Source organism: Bufo bufo, chromosome 7 (assembly GCF_905171765.1).
Source record: "Bufo bufo chromosome 7, aBufBuf1.1, whole genome shotgun sequence".
NCBI lineage: Eukaryota > Metazoa > Chordata > Amphibia > Anura > Bufonidae > Bufo > Bufo bufo.
Genome location: NC_053395.1, coordinates 192962515 through 192986668, shown reverse-complemented (window position 1 = coordinate 192986668; position 24154 = coordinate 192962515). Strand labels below are relative to the sequence as shown.

The following is a 24154-nucleotide window of genomic DNA, read 5'->3' as shown; positions in this document are numbered from 1 at the left end:
CCTATCTGGCATGTGCATCGAAGATGGGACTGTCGGCCAGTCTGGAAGGGAGACCTGAGGTAACGAAAAAGTCTCTAGAAACTTGGAAAGGTCCGCCAGATCACGGATCTCCCATCCTTCTTTGCATGGAGCTGAAATGGGAATCCCCATCTGTAGGTAATGTCCTTGTCTTTTAGCAGGGTAAGGATAGGATGTACCGCTCTGCGAAGTTGAAGTGTTCTTCTGGAGAGATCAGGCATAATTTGGATCTGAGACCCTTCAATTTCCACTTTCTCTGCCTGACGAGCAGCATTCAAGATGGCTTCTTTGATTTTGTAAAAGTGGACACGGCACACAATGTCGCTTGGCCTGGCCGGATCGACTGATTTAGGCCACAGAACTCTATGTATACGATCAAGCTCGATAGGGAGTGTGACCGATCCATTCAGGAAAGAGCCAAAGAGTGATTGTATAGTATGCTGTAGGTCACCGGGTTGGACCGATTCCGCGACACCTCTGATCCGAAGATTGTTTCGGCGATGACGGTTGTCGATGTCGTCTAAGTGGGATAATAGCTGAGATATATGCTGGGAGAGGGCTTCCAACACCTTGTGGTGATCTTCTAGATGCTCCAGTATGGCCTCCTGTGCCTCTCAGAGGCCTCCACCCGATGGCCTAGGTGTTTGATTTCCCCCTTCAGTACCTCCATCTCACCCTTGTATGTCCTCTCCAACCTGAAGACCAAATTCTCTAGGTCCTCTTTGGTGGATAACGCCTGCAACTGGGCACGGAGATCCCAGCCGCTGTCAGAAGCGCATGATGAGGGACTCCGAGAGTCAATTTCAGAACGCGGTGAGCGCGCGCTGCGTTAGGAAGGGAGGAAGCGGCGGCCATCTTAGGCGTAGCTTGATGCCCTGCAGCACCCGTCTGGGAGCCGAAGAACTCCTGAATGCCGGTATTATCAGATTGGGGTTTGGTCTCCACCGGACCCTTCGCTGTTTTCCGACCCATCTGGACGATCGGTAAGGGAAATTGCGCGGAGGATAGCGGTATATAGCAGGGATGGTGGGAGAGCTGTTCCACTGTGCGTCTTACTCCGCCATGAGCAAGTCACGCCCCCCGTACACCTCCTTTTGCGGTATGGAACAATTTACTTAGAGGTAAAATTCTTTATGTGACACAGGAATTTTTTTGAAAATTTATGGGTGATTGTACACCTCCTTTTTGAGGTATGGGCCAAATTAAGTAGTGGTGAAATGTGTTATGTGAAATGTTTTTTTGGGGGGAAAATTGATGGGTGATTGTACACATCTTTTTGCTGTATGGGCTGAATTGTGCAGTGTTGAAATTTTAAATTTCAAAGCAAACTCCACTACTCTGTATCTCTTGTTAAGTCAATGCCTTCAACTATGCCCCTCTCGCGATTTACACCAAATACATTATTTTCATGTAAAGATCCAATAATTATTTTGGAGGCATGTAGTGTATGCAAGCCATGTGCGACCCCTCTCATCACCCTCATGCTGTTCTGCACCTGGTTTGCCTGGGCGAACGGAGTCACACAGGGGAGGAACGGCTCCATGTCCTTCATCAAGAAATCGAATCCTGGCTTTCTCCGCGACAACTCAAAATCAGAACCATGGTGACCGACGACGTGAAGAACATGGTGTCGGCGGTTCCTGAAATCTTCCACCCATATGCAAGACATCCTAAAAATGGCCAGGAAACTTTGCATGCACTTCAGCCACTTGTACACCGCAAAGCACACCCTCCTTGAGCTGCAGCGGCAGAACGGCATTCCCAACATAGGCTGATATGCGACGTTTCCAACCATGGGAATTCCGCCCTCCATATGTTGAACCGACTGTATGAACAGAGAAATGCCATCAACGATTTATTGATGATCCAAGCGGACAGGAGTAGTCTCCTGTGTAACTTTGATGTCAGCCAGTGGCAGTTTATGTGTGACACCTGCTGTTTGCTCAGGCCCTTTGAGGAGGCCACGTTATTTGTCAGTCGCCAGGACTACGGGATGAACTATGTCATTCCACTGCTTCATGTCCTGGAACAGATGCTGGTAAATCTGGCTTGTGAGGGTACTGGAAACGTGGCGCCTAGAAAGATGGTGGCAGAGTTTGATACGTTTGTCTGTCAATATATCAATTTACAGTCAGTGAACGGCAACATCATTCATCGCAAGGATATGCAAACACCAACCGATGGGGTGTTAAGAAGTAGGTCATCGGCATGAAGGAGTAGTCATTCTCACAGCTTGAGGTATCCTCCCGGAAGCTTGACCTCTGCTTGTCGACGGTCTGCATTGCGAAGCTTGTCTAAAAGAAAAATCCTGCATGCACCCCCTTGGAGGAAACTCTTGATCCAGCACAGGCTGCTTTGCTCCTTCAAAAACAATGGACTCTGTACAGCGTGACACCAATTATAATTTCTCATACACCAGACTGAAAGAGTATTCCAAGCACCTGTCTTCCCACATAGCTGCTGAGAAGCTGTAAGGTCTTGCCAGTGAAGTGGGCTCAGAGCTGAACCTAAAAGCCACATTTTCCTGTTTTCCTGGACTCAAAGGAAAAGACAGAAATCCACTGGCTGTGCTCATACAGATTTCATCAAAGCCTCCAGTTACCAAGGCAAGCAAAGAGGACTGGATTGTGTGGACAAGTTGGTTCTGCGGGACGTACACAAAAGATGATCTATTGGAGGTGTTACCAAAGACATTTACTTGCCTCCCACTCTTCCTGTATAACAGCTCCAAGGCACTCACGGCTATCGTAGGGACGTGGTTCCAAAGAAACTTTGACTGTTGTTTCGATAAGCTGGTGATCAGTTCTCAGGACCTTACGTGGTTAGCAGCGATGTGGACCGGGTATGACGTGTCTGGATCAGTGTTGGTCACAGAGCTTGTTTTCTCTGTGACCGTTGAACCTCGCATGAACATTTCTTATGCCATCCATGCAGAGGACTTCAACACTTTATGGAAGGATATTCATAAATCAAAGGACGAGGTCACGTTGGAGAAAGTGGACAATTTATTCAAATGTCTTTACTCGCATTTCTTCAGACACTTTAGAATCCACTTATCAGATATCGGCCAAATATTTTCTAAACTCCCAATTTAAATACTTTGCCCATGGCGATAAAGCGTCCAAGTTTATCATGAACAGGATTAAAAAAAGGAGAAATTATAACTATATTTGTAAGATCCATAATAACAAAGGTGGAACAGTCACTACGTCCAAAGAAATAGCCTCCCAATTTCAAGCCTTCTATCAAGCCCTTTATAATCTACCCCAACCAACCCCCTCAGCTAACGCCCCATCCACTATAGAAGCCATCAGCAGTTTCCTGGATACTGTTTCCCTCCCTAAACTCAATACTTCTAATATAGAAATATTAGAATCCCCTTTTTCTATGGATGAACTGAAAAAAGCCATCAAACAGCTCCCAAAAAATAAAGCCCCAGGTCCTAACGGCCTTACAGCCCTTTATTATAACACATTCAGAGAATCTATTTCTCCTTATCTTCTTAATATCTGTAATCAGTCACTCAAAGGCACTCCTCTCACCATAGACATGACTAGAGCTTTAATAACCATTATCCCTAAGGAAGGTAAAGATCCAGCACACTGCGCAAATTATCGGCCCATTTCTCTGCTGAACCTTGACCTAAAACTTCTAGCTAAGATGTTAGCAAACCGTCTCGCGACCAAACAGGCTTTGTGATTGGAAGAGAGGGTAAAGATAATTCGGTCAGAATTATCAATGCTATTCATTATGCCACCAAGTTCTCTCACCCCTTAGTTCTTCTCAGCACCGACGCCGAAAAGGCTTTTGACAGGATCAGTTGGGACTTCCTGCACCTTACTTTGATCAAATTTGGATTACCAACATCTTTTATAGACGCGGTCTTCTCCATGTATTCCAATGCTTCGGCGTCGGTGCTGGTGAATGAAACTACCTCTTCTTCCTTTTCCATTAGAAATGGCACGCGCCAGGGGTGTCCACTTTCCCCCCTAGTTTTTGTATTAACTATGGAACCACTCCTACAATCCTTCCGCCAAAATGACAAAATCAAAGGCATTAAACTTGGAAACCATGAACATAAGGTCGCAGCATTTGCTGACGACCTCCTTCTCCTTACCTCCAATCCGAAAATATCCCTCCCATTAATATACGAGACTTTAGAAAAAATTAGCCCCCTTTCTAACCTCAAAAAAAAAAAGAAAAAATCACATATCTTGAGCATAGGCCTAAATACTCGTACTAAAGTTGACCTAGCAGCCCAATCCCCGTTTAACTGGGATACCCCTTACATAACTTATCTAGGAGTTAAAATCAGCACTGATATTTCCAAATTATTCCAACAAAATTTTGCCCCACTGCTACAAAATATGCACGAACAATTAAACAACCTCCACCTTCAAACACTATCCTGGTTTGGCCGTAAAAATATATTTACTTCATTAGTCCTCCCTAAGCTAAATTATCTACAACAAGTCCTCCCCCTCCCTATTCCCAAAACCTTCTTCCAATCCCTTGATAAGGAAATTCGCTCCTTTATATGGAGTCACAAGAAAGCCCGTATACGTCTTTCTGTACTGCAGAACCCCAAGACCTTCGGTGGCATTAACCTCCCGAATCCCTCTCTATATAACCTAGCTACCCTATTAGCCAGGATTGTTGATTGGTTCAGGAATCCCACATACAAATCCTGGCCTAGTATGGAGGCTGCCCTAGCTAACGTCTCATTCAGAACCCTACTGATCCATTCTCAGCAAAACCGAATTAAATTCAAAAATACGAGCCCAAATATAACTGCCACCCTGGAGGCATGGAATAAATTCCAAAAATCCGATAATGGAATCCCACTTCCCTCTCCACTTATTCAAATAAAAGATTTAATAGACCTGGCTCCATTAGAGCTGAAACAAAGTCTCCCTACATATATTCGTAATTCTGAAACTCCGGCTCTTTCCCTTTTTAGGGAGGACGGTGGCATGATCCATAAAGATCAATTTGTCTCCCTTTTCCCCGAAACTAAGATATTTCCATCTCTCTATTCATTTATACAAACTAGCTTAACAAAGTTTGTCCCCTACCATGCGCTTCTAAGACCCCTTACCTGGTTTGAAAGCCTCATTAATACTAAACATCCCCCTAAGAAATTAATTTCTCAGCTATATAGAAAATTGAGTCTTCCTATATGCCCTCCTAAGTTGGCATTCATTGGTGCCTGGGAAAAAGATTTAGATATTCTATTCTCTAACGAGGACCAACTGAGACTTTTTAGAGAGCCTCATAGCTCATCTAGATGTGTCAGGATACAGGAAAATGGTTACAAAGTACTCACCAGATGGTACAAAACGCCTGATATCACATGTAGATATAACAGTACTGGTTCTGACGCATGCTGGAGATGTAGAGAGGGGGGTGGCAAATTTCTTCATATTTGGTGGTCCTGCTGACCTTTATATAATTGGTGGTCCGAGATCTTTAAGCAATGTAATACAATCTGCAAGTCCAAGATTATACTTTCTTCTCAACTTGCTCTCTTAGGCCTCCCCCCCTCTCACGCATCCACCGGTGTCACTCCACTGTTTAAGAAGTTATCAGCAGCACGCCTCTTAATCCCCAGATTTTGGCTCTCATCAGATCTTCCACCTCTTGAATACTGGGTTAATAAAGTGGACTCCATATTCAGGTTTGAAGAGCTGTCAGCTTGGGAAAACCGATCTCATGACAAATTTACTGCCCTTTGGAAACCCTGGATCGTTTATAGGCACTTTAACGAGGTCCACTAATGGTTCTAGGAAATACTGTCTCTCACCTGCATTCTATGTTATCTTTGCTTAAATTATGCAATATGACTGGAAATGATATCTACTATGTTAATTTTGTTAACTTGGTTATTTTATTGATAGCTAAGCAGTACACTGGCAATGTATGCGGCTGTATACTGTCCACTACTGTCCACTGAAATGGAATTAATTGTACTGCTGAATTACGTTTTCAATAAAGCTTTGAAAAATAAAAAATAAAAAATAAAAAAAGATTCCACTTATCAGCAACCCAGCTCATCACGGAATGAGCTGGAGTCGGCTTGTTTGCTGGACTGTCCTCCAGTTATCAGCCATAACCCCATACATTTCTTGATCCATATGCATTACCATCGTGGTCACTCCGACACTGGTCGTCAATCCAATCTTATTGATGAAGCACTTTGTTTTTTCAGTTTGTCTATTAAATCTTGTGGTTTTGCCCCTTCTGTGTTGTATTTTATATGTGTTAATATCCTGTTTGTTAAATAAAGGTGTTTTTTTTTACTCCCCCATAAAAATAAAAAAAAGAATTGGCTTGTTATTTGGTAGCCAAAAGCAGGAGTGGGTACAAAACACAGAAGGCATGCAACTATTCCATTCACGTGTCATCTCTGTTTTGGATCCACTCCTGTTTTTTTTGGCATTAGCAATATTGATGGATTACTGATCAAATGCTGACCAAGTAAAAGTGGATGCTCCACAGACAGGACCTGTTTTTTGGGGGTTATTGTTTTGACGGATCAGAGGAAGGGCAAAATAATCAATGACGTCAACACAAACTTACTGCTGACACCCTCTCCACTCTGTTGGGGGGCTCTACTTGTATAAACGTTTAATAGAACAGGTTCTGTAGACATCTATGTGGAATCAGCTGACGACGGTATAAAAGGGGTGCGCTTCTTCTTGGCACTAACATTGACCTGTAAGGCTGAGTTCATACGTGAGTTATTTGGTCAGTTTTGGCCCCGTGACTGCCCAAATAAGTGAAGTGTGCAGTGATTCTAAGTGTGACGCCTGTCATCTGCATGTCATACGGACTCACAGTATTGTTTCACTACCACAGCAGACTCCCTATGCGTGTTACTGCAAGGCACAGTGTTCTACACCACTATAAAGGCTCTCTGCAGCCCGGAAATAGCTGTTTTTTTAAGTAATTCGCCCCAAATTTTTTCGGCTCAAACTGAATTTTTCCCCAAAAAATTGGCGAACCAGCAAATCTAATTTTTGTAAAATTCTCTAATTTCTACAAGTGATGACAACCAGAATGCAAAGAAACAAAATAAAAAAAATAAAAAGTATATGTCTTTAAAGGGAATGTGTGGTCTATAATTTTTTTCTGCCTATCAAAGCCAGGCAGTGAAACAGTTTTTATTTTATGATCGTATTTTTTTTTAAAATCAATCTTTTTATACATGATAATCAGTCTGCAATCATGTCTGAGCTATTATTAACAGCATTTAGACATATGCTTTATATAATGCCGGTGGTCTGTGCCTTGTTTTTTTTTCTTGACCATTTATTTCCCAAAGACTTTCAGCTAACATCTGGCGTTGACACAAAAAGTGCACCAAAAACGTATGTGCAAAAAACGCTCAAAAAAACTTGAAAGTTATGGAAAACACCACACAAAAACTACTTGTGAATGTTCCCTTAGCGTAAAATGGTCTAATATATAGATTTTGCTATAGTATACTATTTGAAGGGGTTGTCCAGGATTTGGAAAAATAATTTTTGTTTTTGAAGAAAGCAACCATGTTTTTCTAATCCTGGGCAACCCCTTAAAACAACAAATACAATAATTATATCTATCTTTTTAGGTGGTTGTGAATGCCTTGATCGGAGCGATTCCTTCCATCATGAACGTGCTGCTGGTCTGCCTTATATTTTGGTTGATTTTCAGCATAATGGGAGTCAACCTTTTTGCAGGAAAATATTATCACTGTGTTAATACGACGTCGGGTAAAGATTTCCTTTACACTCAAGTTAATAATGAATCAGAATGTAATCTAACAGCCAAGGAAAACAAGACTGCTCTATGGCTGAACCTGAAAGTGAATTTTGATAATGTTGGAGCAGGATACCTTGCTTTACTTCAAGTGGTAAGTAGCATAGAATTTCCCTAAACTTATTTAATAATACCTACCCTACAAATTAGGTATTAAAGTCTGTTTGTGTCAAATTGCCTTTTGGGAATCTAGTGTTGTTCTGCTGTAGAAGCTCCTTCATCACCAGTGACAAGTCACATATGAGTGTTGCTTCAGGGGACATAGGGCAGCACAAAATACCACCACAGCAAAGTCAAATACTGCCCTATGACCATACTGAGTTTGGTGATACTGTTGAATTAAGCAGGGCACCTTTGGCCACTGGCAAGGTACATAAGCACCTGGTGCTCCTAGAATTAATTAGTGCAAAGAAAGCATCAGATCGTTATGTACCTGGACAGCGGCTGAAAGTAGTGATCGGATGGCTGCCTGGGTGTCGGCCCACTAAGTAATTTCCCTGTAGGGTCTATGGTCAGCACCACTGGACCTACAGCATGACATACTGTAGGATCCATCAATGTACTGTATATACAACTGCAAGACCTCACAGCAAGAGCTGCTTTCTACTCGCTATCACTAAGGCAACTCATCTAAAAGAGGACATTTTGAATTAAGAAAATTATAGAGTGCCTCCTATCACACTTGTCTGACTGAGTAGTCTAGAGCAACTCCTTTAGGTCCATAGTGACCCCAACCTCATAGATCTCTATCTGCAGTGTCCAATAAAAGTGTGTGCTGCAGTGCCCTTAGAACTGCACCAGTTACAGAGTCTCCGGAACATTTCCACCCACAATGCCCTGATCTATCACCAAAGGTGATCTGCTGGGTCACACTCGTTGCATTATCTATATGCTGTGTAGGTGGATACGACAATAAGAAACAATCAGCTCACCGTTACCATCGCAGGTATACAATCCTGGCGTTTGGTGGGTATGTGGAACGAAGGATACCGGCTCAGCAACCGGTGTGTATCCTAATTAAGAAGATTTAGTTCCAACACACCACAGGAGAAATAACAAAGACGTGCATTTTATCTCAAAACATATTTTAAAAAAAGAGGTATTTGCGCCCCAAGTGCTTTTTGAGCCAGTTATGGCTCCTAATCATAGCTTTTAACCTAAGGCTATGATTGAGAGCCATAACCGGTTTAAAACACTTAGGCCCCTTTCACACGGGCAAGTTTTCCGCGCGGGTGCAATGAGTGAGGTGAACGCATTGCACGCGCACTGAATCCGGACCCGTTCATTTCTATGGGGCTGTGCAGATGAGCGGTGATTTTCACGCATCACTTGTGCGTTGCGTGAAAATCGCAGCATGCTCCTCTTTGTGCGTTTTTCACGTAACGCAGGCCCCATAGAAATGAATGGGGTTGCGGATGCGGTGCGATTTTCACGCACGGTTGCTAGGTGACGATCGGGATGGAGACCCGATCATTATTATTTTCCCTTATAACATGGTTATAAGGGAAAATAATAGCATTCTGAATACATGCATAGTACAATAGGGCTGGAAAAAAATGAAATAAAAAATTGAACTCACCTTAATCCACTTGTTCGCGCAGCTGGCATCTCTTCTGTCTTCATCTGTGAGCAATAGGACCTTTGATGACGTCACTGCGTTCATCACATGGTACCATAGTGATTGATCATGTGACGGACCATGTGATGAGCGTAGTGACGTCATCAAAGGTCCTATTCCTCACAGAACAAGACAGAAGAGATGCCGGCTGCGCGAACAAGTGGATTAAAGTGAGTTAAATTTGTTTAATTTTTATTTATTTTTTTAACCCCTCCAGCCCTATTGTACTATGCATTCTGTATTCAGAATGCTATTATTTTCCCTTATAACCATGTTATAAGGGGAAATAATACAATCTAGACTACAACTAATCCAAACCTGAACTTCTGTGAAGAAGTTCGGGTCTGGGTACCACAGTCAGTTTTTTATCACGCGCGTGCAAAACACATTGCACCCGTGCGATAAAAACTGAACATCGGAACGCAATCGCAGTCAAAACTGACTGCAATTGCGTTCCTACTAGCACGGGTTTGCCGCAATGCACCGGGACGCATCCAGACCTAATCCGGACACGCTCATCTGCAAGGGGCCTTAGGCAGTTGAAGATAAAAGTTTTGAGATAAAATGCATGCCTTTATTATTTCTCCTGTGGTGTGCTGTAACTACATCTACAACATTTGGTCACATTAGATACTCCTTCTAAAGGGGATGCCAGAAATAGCCTGGTACTTGAAGCTTCTGGCCACCATGGAGCAGTTTTGTTTAGATGATTTTATTGATGGACCTGGCCATTGCTCATCATATGTAAGTAGTACTTGAGCATGACATGATGGCATTGCGTGGCACTGCTATTTAGGTCCACACACCGGACAGTGCATACGTGGGGGAGTGTCCACAGAAGGAACCAAGCTGACCATTATGAAACATAAAGCCTGTCCTAATAACAACCAGCTGACATCCTACTGTGAAGATCCTAAAATATTTTTCAATGTGTAATACTACGAACCATTATGTTCAGTAACAAAAATATAATGTATGTTTTTTTCATTTTTTTTCTTCAAAGGCCACTTTTAAAGGATGGATGCCTATTATGTATGCAGCAGTTGATGCAAGAGAAGTAAGTAGAATTATTCTAGCTCCAGAATATATTAAGTACAAATGTATCATTGTTTGACCACTTTCTGTCACTCCACTGCCTTTTCACATCATAAATAGTTACAAAACTAATAAACTAGATATATGGTGTAGCGGAAATCGAAAAAAACTACTGTATTTTTCGCCCTATAAGATGCACCTAGGTGTGCTTTTGGTGGGTTTTGAACTAATGGTGGTCTGTGGATGACACTATTATGGGGGATCTGTGGATGACGCACTGCTATGGAGGATCTGTGGATGGCAATGTTATGGGGATCTGTGGATGGCACTGTTATGGGGAATCTGTGGATCGCACTGTTATGGGGGTGTGACGAATACCACACTTCGTGCCCGCTTGACGTCGCTTACGTCGAGCTCACGAGAAGCGGTATGGTCACAGGCTTAGCAAAAACGTGACTTTACGCCCTCTGGGAGGAGCAGGTAAGGTCAGGTTGGTACAGTTTACACACACACACCTCCTGTCCACGCGGGCACAGAGAGGCAACAAGCTGAGAGAGCCTTTTCACTGCCGCAGTGAAAACAGCGCTGTCTTAGCATGGGAAATCTGCCACCAGTTTCTCGTTTCATATAAGCCCGGTCCGCTAACAGGATTATATAGGGTCAGAAACCAACCCGCGGTAGCTTATAACTAGGCCAAAACACGGACGTGGGGATTCATGATTGAGATACAAGATAGCACAAGATTAAATTATATATTTAATCGCCGTAAGGGCACCCTAGATTTAACACAATATACACAGAGAATATGCACAGTGGTCTGAGGTTACAGATACGGGTTATATGGGTTCAACAGGGTTAAGCAGAGTAAAAGTCAGTTACCGGGTAAGATGAAAGTTCCTTTTGGTTGTGAGATGTTCTTTGCTGGAGTCCACATGAATGGCCATGATCTCAGCTAGTTCCTGGGTCCCTCTAAACACATTTGTAAGATGTGACCTTTCTTCAGAGAAAGACGCGGCCGCTTGCTGGCCCAAGCCTTTTAACCTGTAGCCGGCCCCTCCCCTCCCGGCCTCAGGGAGGGGTCCACTCCCCCTCTTATGGGCTGGCAGCAAATGACCCACAAAACCCTTTAGGGTTCATAGCTCCAGACCAGAGGGTCACAGGGAGATGGTTCTGGGACCAACGGACCTGCCTGGGTTCCGGCTACAAGTAGAGTCCAAACCTGGTACCGTTATGTGGTTTCTATGGGGAGATATGGATATCTCCCTCCCCTGACCTCGTCCCATTAAACAAAGACCATGGGCACGTACATCGTGGCCACTGGGACACAAATATGTATCCGGTTTGCGCCTGAGATGGCCAGGCGATTCATAATTCCTTATGAGAGGTAGGTGCCAACTTCTGGGAGGTCTCATTGATCCTGGGTAAGGGATGATACCCCCCTAATGGGGGTTTTCATGAAGGATTTAGCTTGGCTCCAAACTGGTGGACTGAGGTGTGACCTTCTCCACCTGGGCCCTCCTTGAAGCCTGGACCCCCTGGGGCTTTCTTCCTTGCCAGCTGACACTCAGATGGCTGGGGGGGTGGAAACTTATTTTGCATGTATACTGATGACCCTGCCAAAAGGTGAATCGATTGACAAGCAGGGCTGGGGCTTTGAAGCAGGGCTTCTGGAGACATCCCAAGAATATTGCTGAACTAAAACAGTTCTATAAAGAGGAATGGTCAAGAATTACTCCTGACCGTTGTGCACGTCTGATCTGCAACTGCAGGAAACGTTTGGTTGAAGTTATTGCTGCCAAAGGAGGTTCAATCAGTTATTAAATCCAAGGGTTCACATACTTTTTACACCTGCACTGTGAATGTTTACATGGCGTGATCAATAAAAACATGGTAACATTTAATTCTTTGTGTGTTATTAGTTTAAGCAGACTGTGATTGTCTATTGTTGTGACTTAGATGAAGATCAGATCACATTTTATGACCAATTTGTGCAGAAATCCATATCATTCCAAAGGGTTCACATACTTTTTCTTGAAACTGTATATATATATAGATATGTCGCGAACATAAAATTTTCCGTTTGGGAATGGCGAACGCGAATTTCCGCAAATATTCGCGAATGGGCGAACAGCCATAGACTTCAATAGGCAGGCAAATTTAAAAAACCCACAGGGACTCTTTCTGGCCACAATAGTGATGGAAAAGTTGTTTCAAGGGGACTAAAACCTGGACTGTGGCATGCCGGAGGGGGATCCATGGCAAAACTCCCATGGAAAATTACGTAGTTGATGCAGAGTCGGGATTTAATCCATAAAGGGCATAAATCACCTAACATTCCTAAATTGTTTGGAATAACGTGCTTTAAAACATCCAGTGTGTGTATACGATCAGGTATGATGTTGTATCGATCAGGTAGTGTAAGGGTTACGCCCGCTTCACAGTGACAGACCAAACTCTGACAGACCAAACTCCCCGTTTAACGCACCGCAAACAACCGCAAACAGTCCATTTACACAACAGCAAACTCCCCATTTGCACAAGGTTGGATACCAAGCTAGCCATGTCCTGTTCCTTGTCCTCACTGACGTCATTGAAGGTCTCTTCCTCCACCCAGCCATGTACAACACCAAGGATCCCCGAAAGGTGACAACAAGCCCCCTGGGATGCCTGCTGTGGTTGGTCTTCCACCTCCTCAAAGCCACCTTCCTCCTCTGACTCCTCTTCTTCAGACTCCTCTCTCTGCGTTGCCGCAGGTCCAGCAATCGATGACGACAAGGCTAACAAGACGACAAGGCTGCTTCATGCTCATCTACGGCCTAATCCAGCACCCTTCGCAGGGCACGCTCCAGAAAAAATGCATATGGGATGAGGTCGATGATGTTGCCTTGGGTTTGACTGACCAGGTTTGTCACCTCCGCAAAAGGACGCATGAGCCTACAGCCATTGTGCATGAGCGTTCAGTAACGCGGCCAAAAAATACCCAGCTCTGCAGAGGCTGTCCTCTTTTTTTTTTATTAAAAAAATCTGTTCTTACCAGTTTAATCTCTGTTTTGTCCCCTATCAGGGGCCGGTGTATGGAATAGATTTTAGTAACCGGGAGATGGAAAAAGATGGTTGGTCGGTCCTCTTACTTCCAATTTGGGGCACTGCGCGTGCACCGTGCAATGTACTGTGCCACCCTATATGAGTTGTGTGTTAAGTAGTACTATTCTTATCAGTTTAATCCCTGTTACGTCCCCTATCAAGGGACGTGTATCGAATAGATTTTAGACAACCGCAAAGAGTTGTCAATAGTTGACACACTCATGACATAAATTTTATTCCTTGGTGTAGTGATGACTGTGCTCGTGCGCACGTTTGGGAGATTGCAGTCGATGGCGGTTTTTCAAAGCCTATGGTCGTGCTGAGGTAGTTCAGTGACAGTTAAGTGACCCAGAAAACAATGATTCTGCAGTGTGAGCCCATTGATGGCCTAGTAGGCTTTAATGATCACCTTAGATGATCACAAAGAAAATTAATGTTTTTTCTATGCAAAATTATTCAGCCGATCGCTTTTGGTCTGTTCACAATAAAGAAACGACCTTATCATCTGGGGTGTGCCAACGTTGCCAACTCATAGAGGTGATCGCTTCATTGTGATATGCAAGCCCCTTCACCACAACAAGGTAAACGATCACGAAGGGGAATTGACACATGTATGTGCCTTTTTTTTTGTTTTGTTTTTGCAGCCACAGTGCAGCACTAGAGGTCAGAAAAATTAGGCATGTACACATGGTAGGTATTGTTGCAGCTGCTGCTGTAGCAGCGGCCGGAAAAATGTATGTTTTCCAGGCAGAAAGTGCACTAAAACATTGCGGCTTGAACCCTAGTTGGTGGCGGAGAAGTCACGTAAGTCATCCGGCATGCAGAGATTAAATACAGCAGCGTGTGGACCATTTTTTGCCCAAGGCATCTCTTCAGGCCTTTTTTAGTCAAATACATCCCCCACTGTCAGTCCCTTTGGGATCCATGCCTCATTCATCTTAATAAAGGTGAGGTAATCTAGACTTTTTTGACCTAGGCGACTTCTCTTCTCAGTGACAATACCTCCTGCTGTGCTGAAGGTCCTTTCTGACAGGATACTTGAAGCGGGGCAGGCCAGAAGTTCTATCGCAAATTGGGATAGCTCAGGCCACAGGTCAAGCCTGCACACCCAGTAGTCAAGGGGTTCATCGCTCCTCAGAGTGTCTATATCTGCAGTTAAGGCGAGGTAGTCTGCTACCTGTCGGTCGAGTCGTTCTCTGAGGGTGGACCCTGAAGGGCTGTGGCGATGCGTAGGACTTAAAAAGCTCCCCATGTCCTCCATCAACAACACATCTGTAAAGCGTCCTGTCCTTGCCGGCGTGGTCGTGGTAGGAGGAGGATTACTTTCACCTCTTCCCCTGTTAGATTCCCGTTGTGCTGTGACATCACCCTTATACGCTGTGTAAAGCATACTTTTTAACTTGTTTTGGAACTGCTGCATCCTTTCCGACTTCTGGTAATTCGGTAACATTTCAGCCACTTTCTGCTTATACCAGGGGTCTAGTAGCGTGGCCACCCAGTACAGGTCGTTCTACTTCAGCCTTTTTATACGAGGGTCCCTCAACAGGCATGACAGCATGAAAGACCCCATTTGCACAAGGTTGGATGCCGAGCTACTCATGTCCCGTTCCTCATCCTCACTGATCTCATTGAAGGTCTGTTCTTCCCCCCAGCCACGTACAACACCACGGGTACCAGATAGGTGACAACGAGCACCCTGGGATGCCTGCTGTGGTTGGTCTTCCTCCTCCTCAAAGCCACATTCCTCCTCTGACTCCTCTTCCTGAGACTCCTCTTCCAGCGTTGCCGCAGGTCCAGCAAGCGATGATGATAAGGCTGTTTCTGGTGGTGATGGTGACCACAACTCTTCCTCTTAACGCTCGCTACGGCCTGATCCAGCACTCTTCGCAGGGCACGCTCCAGGAAGAAAACAAATGGGATGATGTTGCTGATGGTGCCTTCGGTGCGACTGACTAGGTTTGTCACCTCCTCAAAAGGATGCATGAGCCTACAGGCATTGCGCATGAGCGTCCAGTAACGTGGCAAAAAAATACCCAGCTCTGCAGAGGCTGTCCTAGCACCCCGGTCATACAAATACTCGTTGACGGCTTTTTCCTGTTGGAGCAGGCGGTCGAACATTAGGAGTGTTGAATTCCAACGTGTCGGGCTGTCGCAAATCAAGCGCTAACTGGCATGTTGTTTCGCCGCTGAATATCGGAAAAGTGCGCCATGGCCGTGTAGGAACGCCTGAAATGACCACACACCTTCCTGGCCTGCTTGAGGATGTCCTATAAGCCTGGGTACTTATGCACAAAACGTTGTACGATCAGATTCAACACATGTGCCATGCACGGCACATGTGTCAACTTGCCTAAATTCAATGCCGCCAACAAATTGCTTCCGTTGTCACACACCACTTTGCCGATCTCCAGTTGGTGCGGGGTCAGCCACTGATCCACCTGTGCATTCAGGGTGGACAGGAGTGCTGGTCCGGTGTGACTCCCTGCTTTCAGGCAAGTTAACCCCAAGACGGCGTGACACTGTCGTATCCGGGATGTGGAATAGCCCCTGGGGAGCTGGGGGGGGTGCAGTTGATGTGGAGCAAGACGCAGCAGCAGAAGAGGACTCAGCCGAGGAGGTTAGTGAAGAGGATGGAGTAGGAGGAGTAGAGGAGGTGGCAGCAGGACTGCCTGCAAGTCGTGGCAGTGTCACCAACTCCTCTGCAGAGCCATGCATTCCATGCTTGGCAGCCGTCAGCAGGTTTACCCAATGCGCAGTGTACGTGATATACCTGCCATGACCGTGCTTTGCAGACCAGGTATCAGTGGTCAGATGGACCCTTGCCCCAACACTGTGTGCCAGACATGCCATGACTTCCTTTTCCACAATAGAGTACAGGTTGGGGATTGCCTTTTGTGAAAAAAAAATTTGGCCGGGTACCTTCCACTGCGGTGTCCCAATAGCTAAAATTTTTTTGAAGGCCTCAGACTCCACCAGCTTGTATGGTAAAAGCTGGCGGGCTAAGAGTTCCGACAAGCCAGCTGTCAGATGCCGGGCAAGGGGGTGACTCTTTGACATTGGCTTCTTACGCTCAAACATTTCCTTGACAGACACCTGACTGTGGGCAGATGAGCAGGAACTGCTGAAGGTGAGAGGCGGAGTGGCGGGTGGTTGAGAGGGGGCAAGGAGGACAGCAGTGGTTGACGTGGCTGAAGATGCTGGACCAGGTGGAGGATGGTGGCTTTGAGTTTCTGTGCTGCTTGTACTCATCATGTATTGATCCCATAGGCATTTGTTATGTGAGATCATGTGCCTTCGCAAAGCAGTTGTACCTAGGTGGGTGTTGGACTTCCCACGACTCAGTTTCTTTTGGCACAGGTTGCAAATGGCATCGCTGTTATCAGAGGCAGACACACAAAAAAAATGCCACACTGCTGAGCTTTGCAATGACGGCATTCTGGTGGTGGCAACAGCATGCGTTGATTGGCATGCTGTCTGGCTGACCCAGGGTGCCAATACATGCTGTCTGACTGTGCTACTAGCTCCTTGCGACGACCTCCCCCTGCTTCCAACTCGTCTCCTCCTCCTCTCTGTCTCCCCATCTGAACTTTCCCCCTGTTCTTCTTCTCTTCGAGCGGGCACCCACGTGACATCCATTTTTTAGCGGACCGTATGCAGAACCATTCATTTCAATGGGTCCACAAAAAAAATGGAAGTTACTCCATGTGCATTTCGTTTCTGTATGTCTGTTCCACAAAAAAACAGAACATGTTCTATTATTGTCGGCATTACGGACAAGGATAGGACTGCTCAATTAGGGGCCAGCTGTTCCGTTACACAAAATGTGGAATGTACATGGACGTCATCCATATTTTTTGTGGATCCGTGTTTTGCAGACTGAAAAATACATACAGTCGTGTGCATGAGCCCTTATTCTCATCCCAGCCTTTGGTAGCCCTTGACAGTGATGGCCAAGAGTGGAAAGAGTTATGAAAACAGCTGAAGGGGCAGTGCTATGCAATTTCGATATCTCCCATAGAAAGTGAATGGATGCTAAACAAAGCGTGTAGCACAGTGGGTTAGACTGAGTCCATAACTCCTGACTTACAGAAACAGCATAGCTTGATGTGCTAAGTTGTCAGCATAGCTCTGGTACATTCCTATAAGAGTTACAGAAACAGCAGATCATAGCATGTTTCGCTAATTCCACGCACCACTTACGAGTGTTATTCCATCTCAGCCAAACGTTGAGATGGATACAATCATTTAAGGGGTTAATAATCTAATTCACTTGTACGTATCTTGTAGGTATTGTTCAAAAAAATCCATCTAGTCTAAAGCAATACGTAAAAGACGAAGAAGGAGGAGGGGGATGTGGCTGCAGTTTCTCACTCAATGTTTTAGTAAATAGCACAAGAGAGAGAGAGAGAAGACATCTGTTTGGCTCAGTGTAAAGTATCACTTTTATTTTAGGCTAGAAAGTGGGAATTTACACAAAATCTCTGGACGCACTTTATCCATACATCTACAATATGCATCCATGACTTACTACAAGTCCTTTCACACTGATGCACGGCCACAACGGGCATCGGTTGACAACACCAGATTCAATGTATTAACTCGATGTGTTTCTTTATTTACATAGAAAAATGAGCAACCCAAATATGAGGCGCAACCTTACATGTATATATACTTCGTAATCTTCATAATATTCGGGTCCTTCTTCACCCTCAATCTCTTCATTGGTGTGATTATAGATAACTTCAATCAGCAGAAAAAGAAGATAAGTATTTTTATCAATAAATTTGCTGTTCACGTCTTTTAACCCCCATCTTAAAAAAATCTTGTTAACCTAACCAAAATATGGTATCCCTATTTAAAGTGTCACTAAATGTAAAAAAAAAACTTTTGATATATAATAAAGACGTATCAAAAGTTTCGACCTCAGGGAGGTCTGAGTGTAAAGACCCTCACCAAGCCTTAGAACAAGGGGAGAGAAGCACAAGAGATGGGCTCCAAAGAAGTCTTTGTGCCCGTGTTGATTCTGTCCTCAGCAGCAGAGAGTACACTATGCGTGTGCTTCACTCCCTTCATTCTAGGAATCGGGGGGCTCAGACCCCCTCCAATCTAAAATTTTGAAATGTCTCCATGACATATCAAAAGTTTGTTGAAAAGTTAGTTACCCTTTAAACCATTGATGGCATATGCCCAGGTTATACCGTAAATAGCTGGAGAACTGGCCATGCATCATCAGCACTCTTTGAAATTCTTATAGACTTGAATGAAGAGGAACGCCAACCTCTAAAATTCAGTCTACAGTTAGATGCATCCAACCCCTGTGAGGAATGGGAATCAGGAGGCCCCATTTTGCTCAAAAGGTAATGGTACAAGTAGTGGGAACCCCCACATATCAGACAATAATAGCATACGCTGTGGAAATGGAAATACACCTTTAGAAAAGGGAGGAAATTATGTTTCTGCTTAGATTTATGTTGATTTTAATATTTTACTTAGGAGGTCAAGACATCTTTATGACTGAGGAACAGAAGAAGTATTACAATGCAATGAAGAAGCTCGGATCCAAGAAACCACAAAAGCCAATCCCACGACCTAAGGTTAGACTAAAATTTCAATAAAAACTAAATTAGTCTTTTGAGTGAACTATTATAGGTATATAACTATTTCACTCTTCGTAAAGCTGGCCTACAGTTTAGATACCTGGGACTTGACAGCGATCTCACCTGATCCCCCCGCATACACATGGAACCTTAGCTTGTGTATTTTCTGAATGGAGTGAGATGAGAAATCCACAGCTAGGCACTTCCGGTGACAGCTATCTCACCGAGAACAAATGGATGGAGCACGACATCCAGTCGTCTAATCTACCCAACTTCTGCTGTCAGGGGAGAGTCGAGAGGCTCCCTCTACATATTAAATGGTCAGCCAGGGCCACTGAAATCAGCAGATTCAGACTAAATCAATCACCTGTATGGCCAGCCTAAAGGCTATGGACACCACAGCTCATAAATACTCATTATAGCTAAATTGTTATCAAACTGAACAGGGGCGTAGCTGTAGGGAGTGCAGAGATTGCAGTCGCTACTGGGACCAGGAGCAGGAGGGGGCCCAAAGACCCTTGTACCACATAAGAAGACAAATGTAATTTATGTGGCAACAGTAGTGACAAATGTAATTTATGTGGCAGCAGCAGTGACAAATGTAATTTCCCCACTACTGACATCATGCGCCAACCAAATTGTACCAATTTCTGTAAGTTCTATGAGAATGATCCCCATTTCCTCTTCCTTTCCTGCTTAGCTTCTCATCCCTCTGGGATGTGATAACCTGGGATGGGCCCCCATCACTTTGAGGGCCCCGTCTCTACCACAGGACCTATCTAATAAAGATGGAAATGCTTGAAAAGGGCATACCCTGGTAAATTATGTAAGCCCTATGGTTTCTAACGAAATATTTAAAGGCAGGCATCTAAACCCCCAAAATGACTCACTGCGTGTTCCAGTATAGGTAGCTTTGTTGTTTATTGTGTTGGCCCTTCCTGGACATACTGAGACTGATAACCAGTATTTTTTCTCCACAGAATGTTTTACAGGGATTCGTATTTGACATTGTCACAAACCAAATATTTGACATCATCGTCATGTGTCTCATATTCCTGAACATGGTAACAATGATGATCGAAACCGAAGGCCAGAGTCCACAAATGGAGGATAACTTGTATTGGATTAATCTGGTCTTCGTTGTGCTCTTTACCTGCGAATTCCTCCTCAAACTCTTTTCCCTGCGCCATTATTATTTCACAAATGGATGGAATATATTTGACTTGGTTGTGGTCATACTCTCCATTGTAGGTAAGATGGTCCTACTGGTGGAATTGAATGGAAATGTCAGTCATATCCTGGTGATTTTCAGATGAGGGAGGCTCGAACTGCGAGAAAAACGTTAATGGGGGTGTCCGCTAATAAATCTGATTCACTGTATATTAATGCAGTGTATTTTACAAAATTACTGTTTATGTAGAATATTTCTGTATATCAACTAAAACCAGGTCTTCCTAGGTGGCCATACACTTTCAATTGCCGTCAGCCTCTTAGTCGGTGGACAGCTATTCTCCCGATCCCCCATACACGCACATGGTTGAGTCAGCTGATGATTTCTGAATGAACAGAGGGGAGTAAGCTGCTGCCAGAAACTCTGCCAGAGGCTTATCTCCTATGAGAACAAAGGATTGGACAGATTGAAATCCAACATGCCCATCCCTTCTTGCTGCTGAGGGGAAAGTTTGGACACCCCAATACTCATTAGTTGGGTTAATTCTCTCACAAAATCGACCAACGTTCATCTGATGTCTATGGTCGCCCTAAGGGTATGTTCATAAGGTGGATTTTGCGTAGGCCCAATTCCCCTTGCTGTGTCTTCCAGTGGCGTCTCTCTGGATACCGTGATAGAAGGGATGTGTTGTGGCCTTAGACTACAAAACGGGAGGTAGATACCAATGTGACCGTCGGCAGAAAGAAACTGTTTGAGCAAGCACTTAAAGAGTTTTCCAGAAAATATGGTTTAAAGGGACGCTGGCCTGACCCTGGTCGCCCTAAGGGTAGACATATGGGGAATGGAAAATAATAACTATTTTTGGAGGTATTACTATGCATTATAAAAGTAGGGAAATAGAAATTTGCAAATTTTAAAAATTTTTGGGTAAATTTGGTATTTTTTTATAAATAAAAATGAATGTCATAAAGTACAATATGTGACGAAAAAGCAATTTCAGAATGGCCTCGATAAGTAAAAGCGTTTTAAAGTTATTCACACATAAAGTGACACTGGTCAGATTTGCAAAAAATTGCCTGGTCCTTAAAGTGAAATATGGCCGTGTCCTTAAGGGGTTAAAGGGTTTCTGTCATCAGAAAAATCGTTATTTAGCTGGCTGACATTAGCGATGTGCTAATGTCAGCAGAACATAACTGTATGACTTATATCTCCCTGCCTGCCACCGTTTGTGCTAAATAATGACTTTTATTATATGCAAATGAGCCTCTAGGTGCTAGTGAGGCATTGCTGCAGCACCTAAAAGCTCTGTCCTCTCACCGTTTGGCACGCCCTTGTAAAGGTGATTGACATCCTCGGTCTCCTCCGTGCCCCGCAAATTTTAGTATTAGGCGCAGGCACAGTGAGTGAAGGATGGCAGCAGGCGAGCATCCTTCACTCACTGCGCCTACGCCTAATACTAAAATGGATGGCGCAGGCGGGGGATTTGTGGTGCACAGAGGAGACCCAGGATGTCAATCAACTTTACAAGGGCGTGCCAAACAGTGAGAGGACAGAGCTTTTAGGTGCTGCAGCAACGCCCCACTAGCACCTAGAGGCTCATTTGCATATAATAAAAGTCATTATTTAGCGGGAACAGCGGCAGGCAGGGAGATATAAGTCATACAGTTATGTTCTGCTGACATTAGCACATCGCTAATGTCAGCCAGCTACATAACGATTTTTCTGACGACAGAAACCCTTTAAGGGGAAAAATTACCCGGTCCTTAAGGGAATAAGATTAGGGAATGTGAACAGAGCCTTACTTGCTTTTTTCCAGATTTGATTGGACAGTTTGTTTTCTACCTGTAATTCTTAAGCTATTGGGAAACTACAGCTACCAGCATGCATAGCTGGAGAGCCTGTGGCTACCTTGCCATGACAGGAGTTGTACAGTAGATTCCAGCAATGTTGGTGCTTTTGTATGTTTCATAGTGCAGAGGCCGGAACACCAGTTTTTATGTATTTATTCCAAAAAACTATGTTTTTTTACTGAGATTTAGCCTTATATTGTTAAAGTATCACCTACACACATATTTGCCACATATTTGGCATAACATTCTGCATTTTTTACATTCCTTACAGGTATGTTTCTGCAAGACATAATAGAAAAACATTTTTTTTCACCAACACTATTCCGAGTCATAAGACTTGCAAGGATCGGAAGAATTCTGCGTCTTATTAGAGGAGCAAAGGGAATCCGTACCCTGCTTTTTGCACTGATGATGTCACTTCCTGCATTATTCAATATTGGTCTTCTGCTCTTCTTAGTCATGTTCATTTACGCCATCTTTGGAATGTACAGTTTTGCCTATGTGAAGAACGGGGGTGGCGTTGATAACATCTTTAACTTTGAAACATTTGGCAACAGTATGCTTTGTTTGTTCATGATCACAACATCGGCAGGGTGGGATCTTTTGCTGGAGCCAAATCTTAAGACTGGAGAACCAGACTGTGACCCCAATTATCAACATACAAGTGGTAACAAAGGTAACTGTGGAAACTCATCAGTTGCCATTTTATTTTTTGTCAGCTACATCATCATCTCATTCCTCATTGTAGTTAATATGTACATTGCCGTCATCTTGGAAAATTTTAGTGTTGCCACTGAAGAAAGTGCAGAACCCTTAGGAGAAGATGACTTTGACATGTTCTATGAGGTTTGGGAAAAGTTCGACCCAAAGGCTACACAGTTTATTGAATACGATAAACTTTTTGATTTTGCAGATGCACTGGAACCACCTCTGCAACTACCAAAACCAAACCGAATTCAACTCATTGCGATGGATTTGCCCATGGTAAATGGAGACAGAATCCACTGTCTTGACATTCTTTTTGCTTTCACAAAACGTGTTTTGGGTGGAGAGGAAGGTATGGACTCTCTTCGTATAACAATGGAGGATCGGTTTATGGCCTCCAACCCATCTAAGACTCCTTACGAACCCATTACAACTACCTTACGACGTAAACAAGAAGACGAATCTGCTACTCTTATACAGCGTTGCTACAGGCGTTACAGGATAAGAAAAGCTGTGCGGGGTTCCACAGTGCCCAAAAAAAATAAAACTAAACGTGCTAGTATAATGGCTAAAAGAGACCGAAGGTTTTCAAACTATATGGGAAATTCCAACACTATTGAATCAGGCGTGTCCACCTCAACCATGTCACCCCCTTCTTACGACAGTATCGAAAGGACACATGGAACAGACAATGAAAAGGAAGATGATGATGAAGATAGAAAAAGTCATGCAAAATAAATTCATATTGATTGTGTCATGAACCATTTATGAAGATCACAGAAGACTAAAAAGGTCCACAGGTGTTTGCTGGAAGATCTATGCCAAATTGTCAATTATATCTATGATGTACGTTTAGTGCCTATAAAACTATATGAAAATGAAGCTTTCGATAGGATCTACAAAAAGGTCTAGAAACTTTTGGAGGCACATTTTTTTTTTGTATTCAGAGTATGAACTTTATGATGCAAATTATCCACTTAAGCTATGGGTTACTTGGGCTTAGGTGTCTATATGCTCTGCTGGACAATCACAGTAACTTTTGCTGCTTTTTAAAATGTCATGTGACTGTTCCTCACGTGATCATTGGATGCATTCATAACAAACCGTTCCATCACTGACGATAATGGGTTGAACTTGTGAGAACACATAATAACCATTCAACAATATTTAAAGCTACAGAATTTATTTTTACCAAGTAACTGTTGACTGAAGATGATGTCCGCTGGTCAATAATATGTTCAACAATGTTTATGTGCCTCTGACGTCACAAACGGTT

General features: G+C 43.8%; 1 protein-coding gene across 1 annotated transcript in view; it reads left to right on the top strand.

Moving 5' to 3' along the window:
• LOC121008820 (sodium channel protein type 2 subunit alpha-like) overlaps nucleotides 1–23616 on the top strand; it is a 185172-nt gene extending 161556 nt beyond the window's left edge. Inside the window, exons 22-27 of the mRNA XM_040441516.1 lie at nucleotides 7631–7912; nucleotides 10440–10493; nucleotides 18180–18321; nucleotides 19049–19149; nucleotides 20133–20403; nucleotides 22445–23616. Of these exons, the coding sequence (XP_040297450.1) occupies nucleotides 7631–7912; nucleotides 10440–10493; nucleotides 18180–18321; nucleotides 19049–19149; nucleotides 20133–20403; nucleotides 22445–23616 (2022 nt within the window). The remainder of the gene's footprint in view (nucleotides 1–7630; nucleotides 7913–10439; nucleotides 10494–18179; nucleotides 18322–19048; nucleotides 19150–20132; nucleotides 20404–22444) is intronic.
• The last annotated feature ends 538 nt before the right edge of the window (nucleotides 23617–24154 follow it).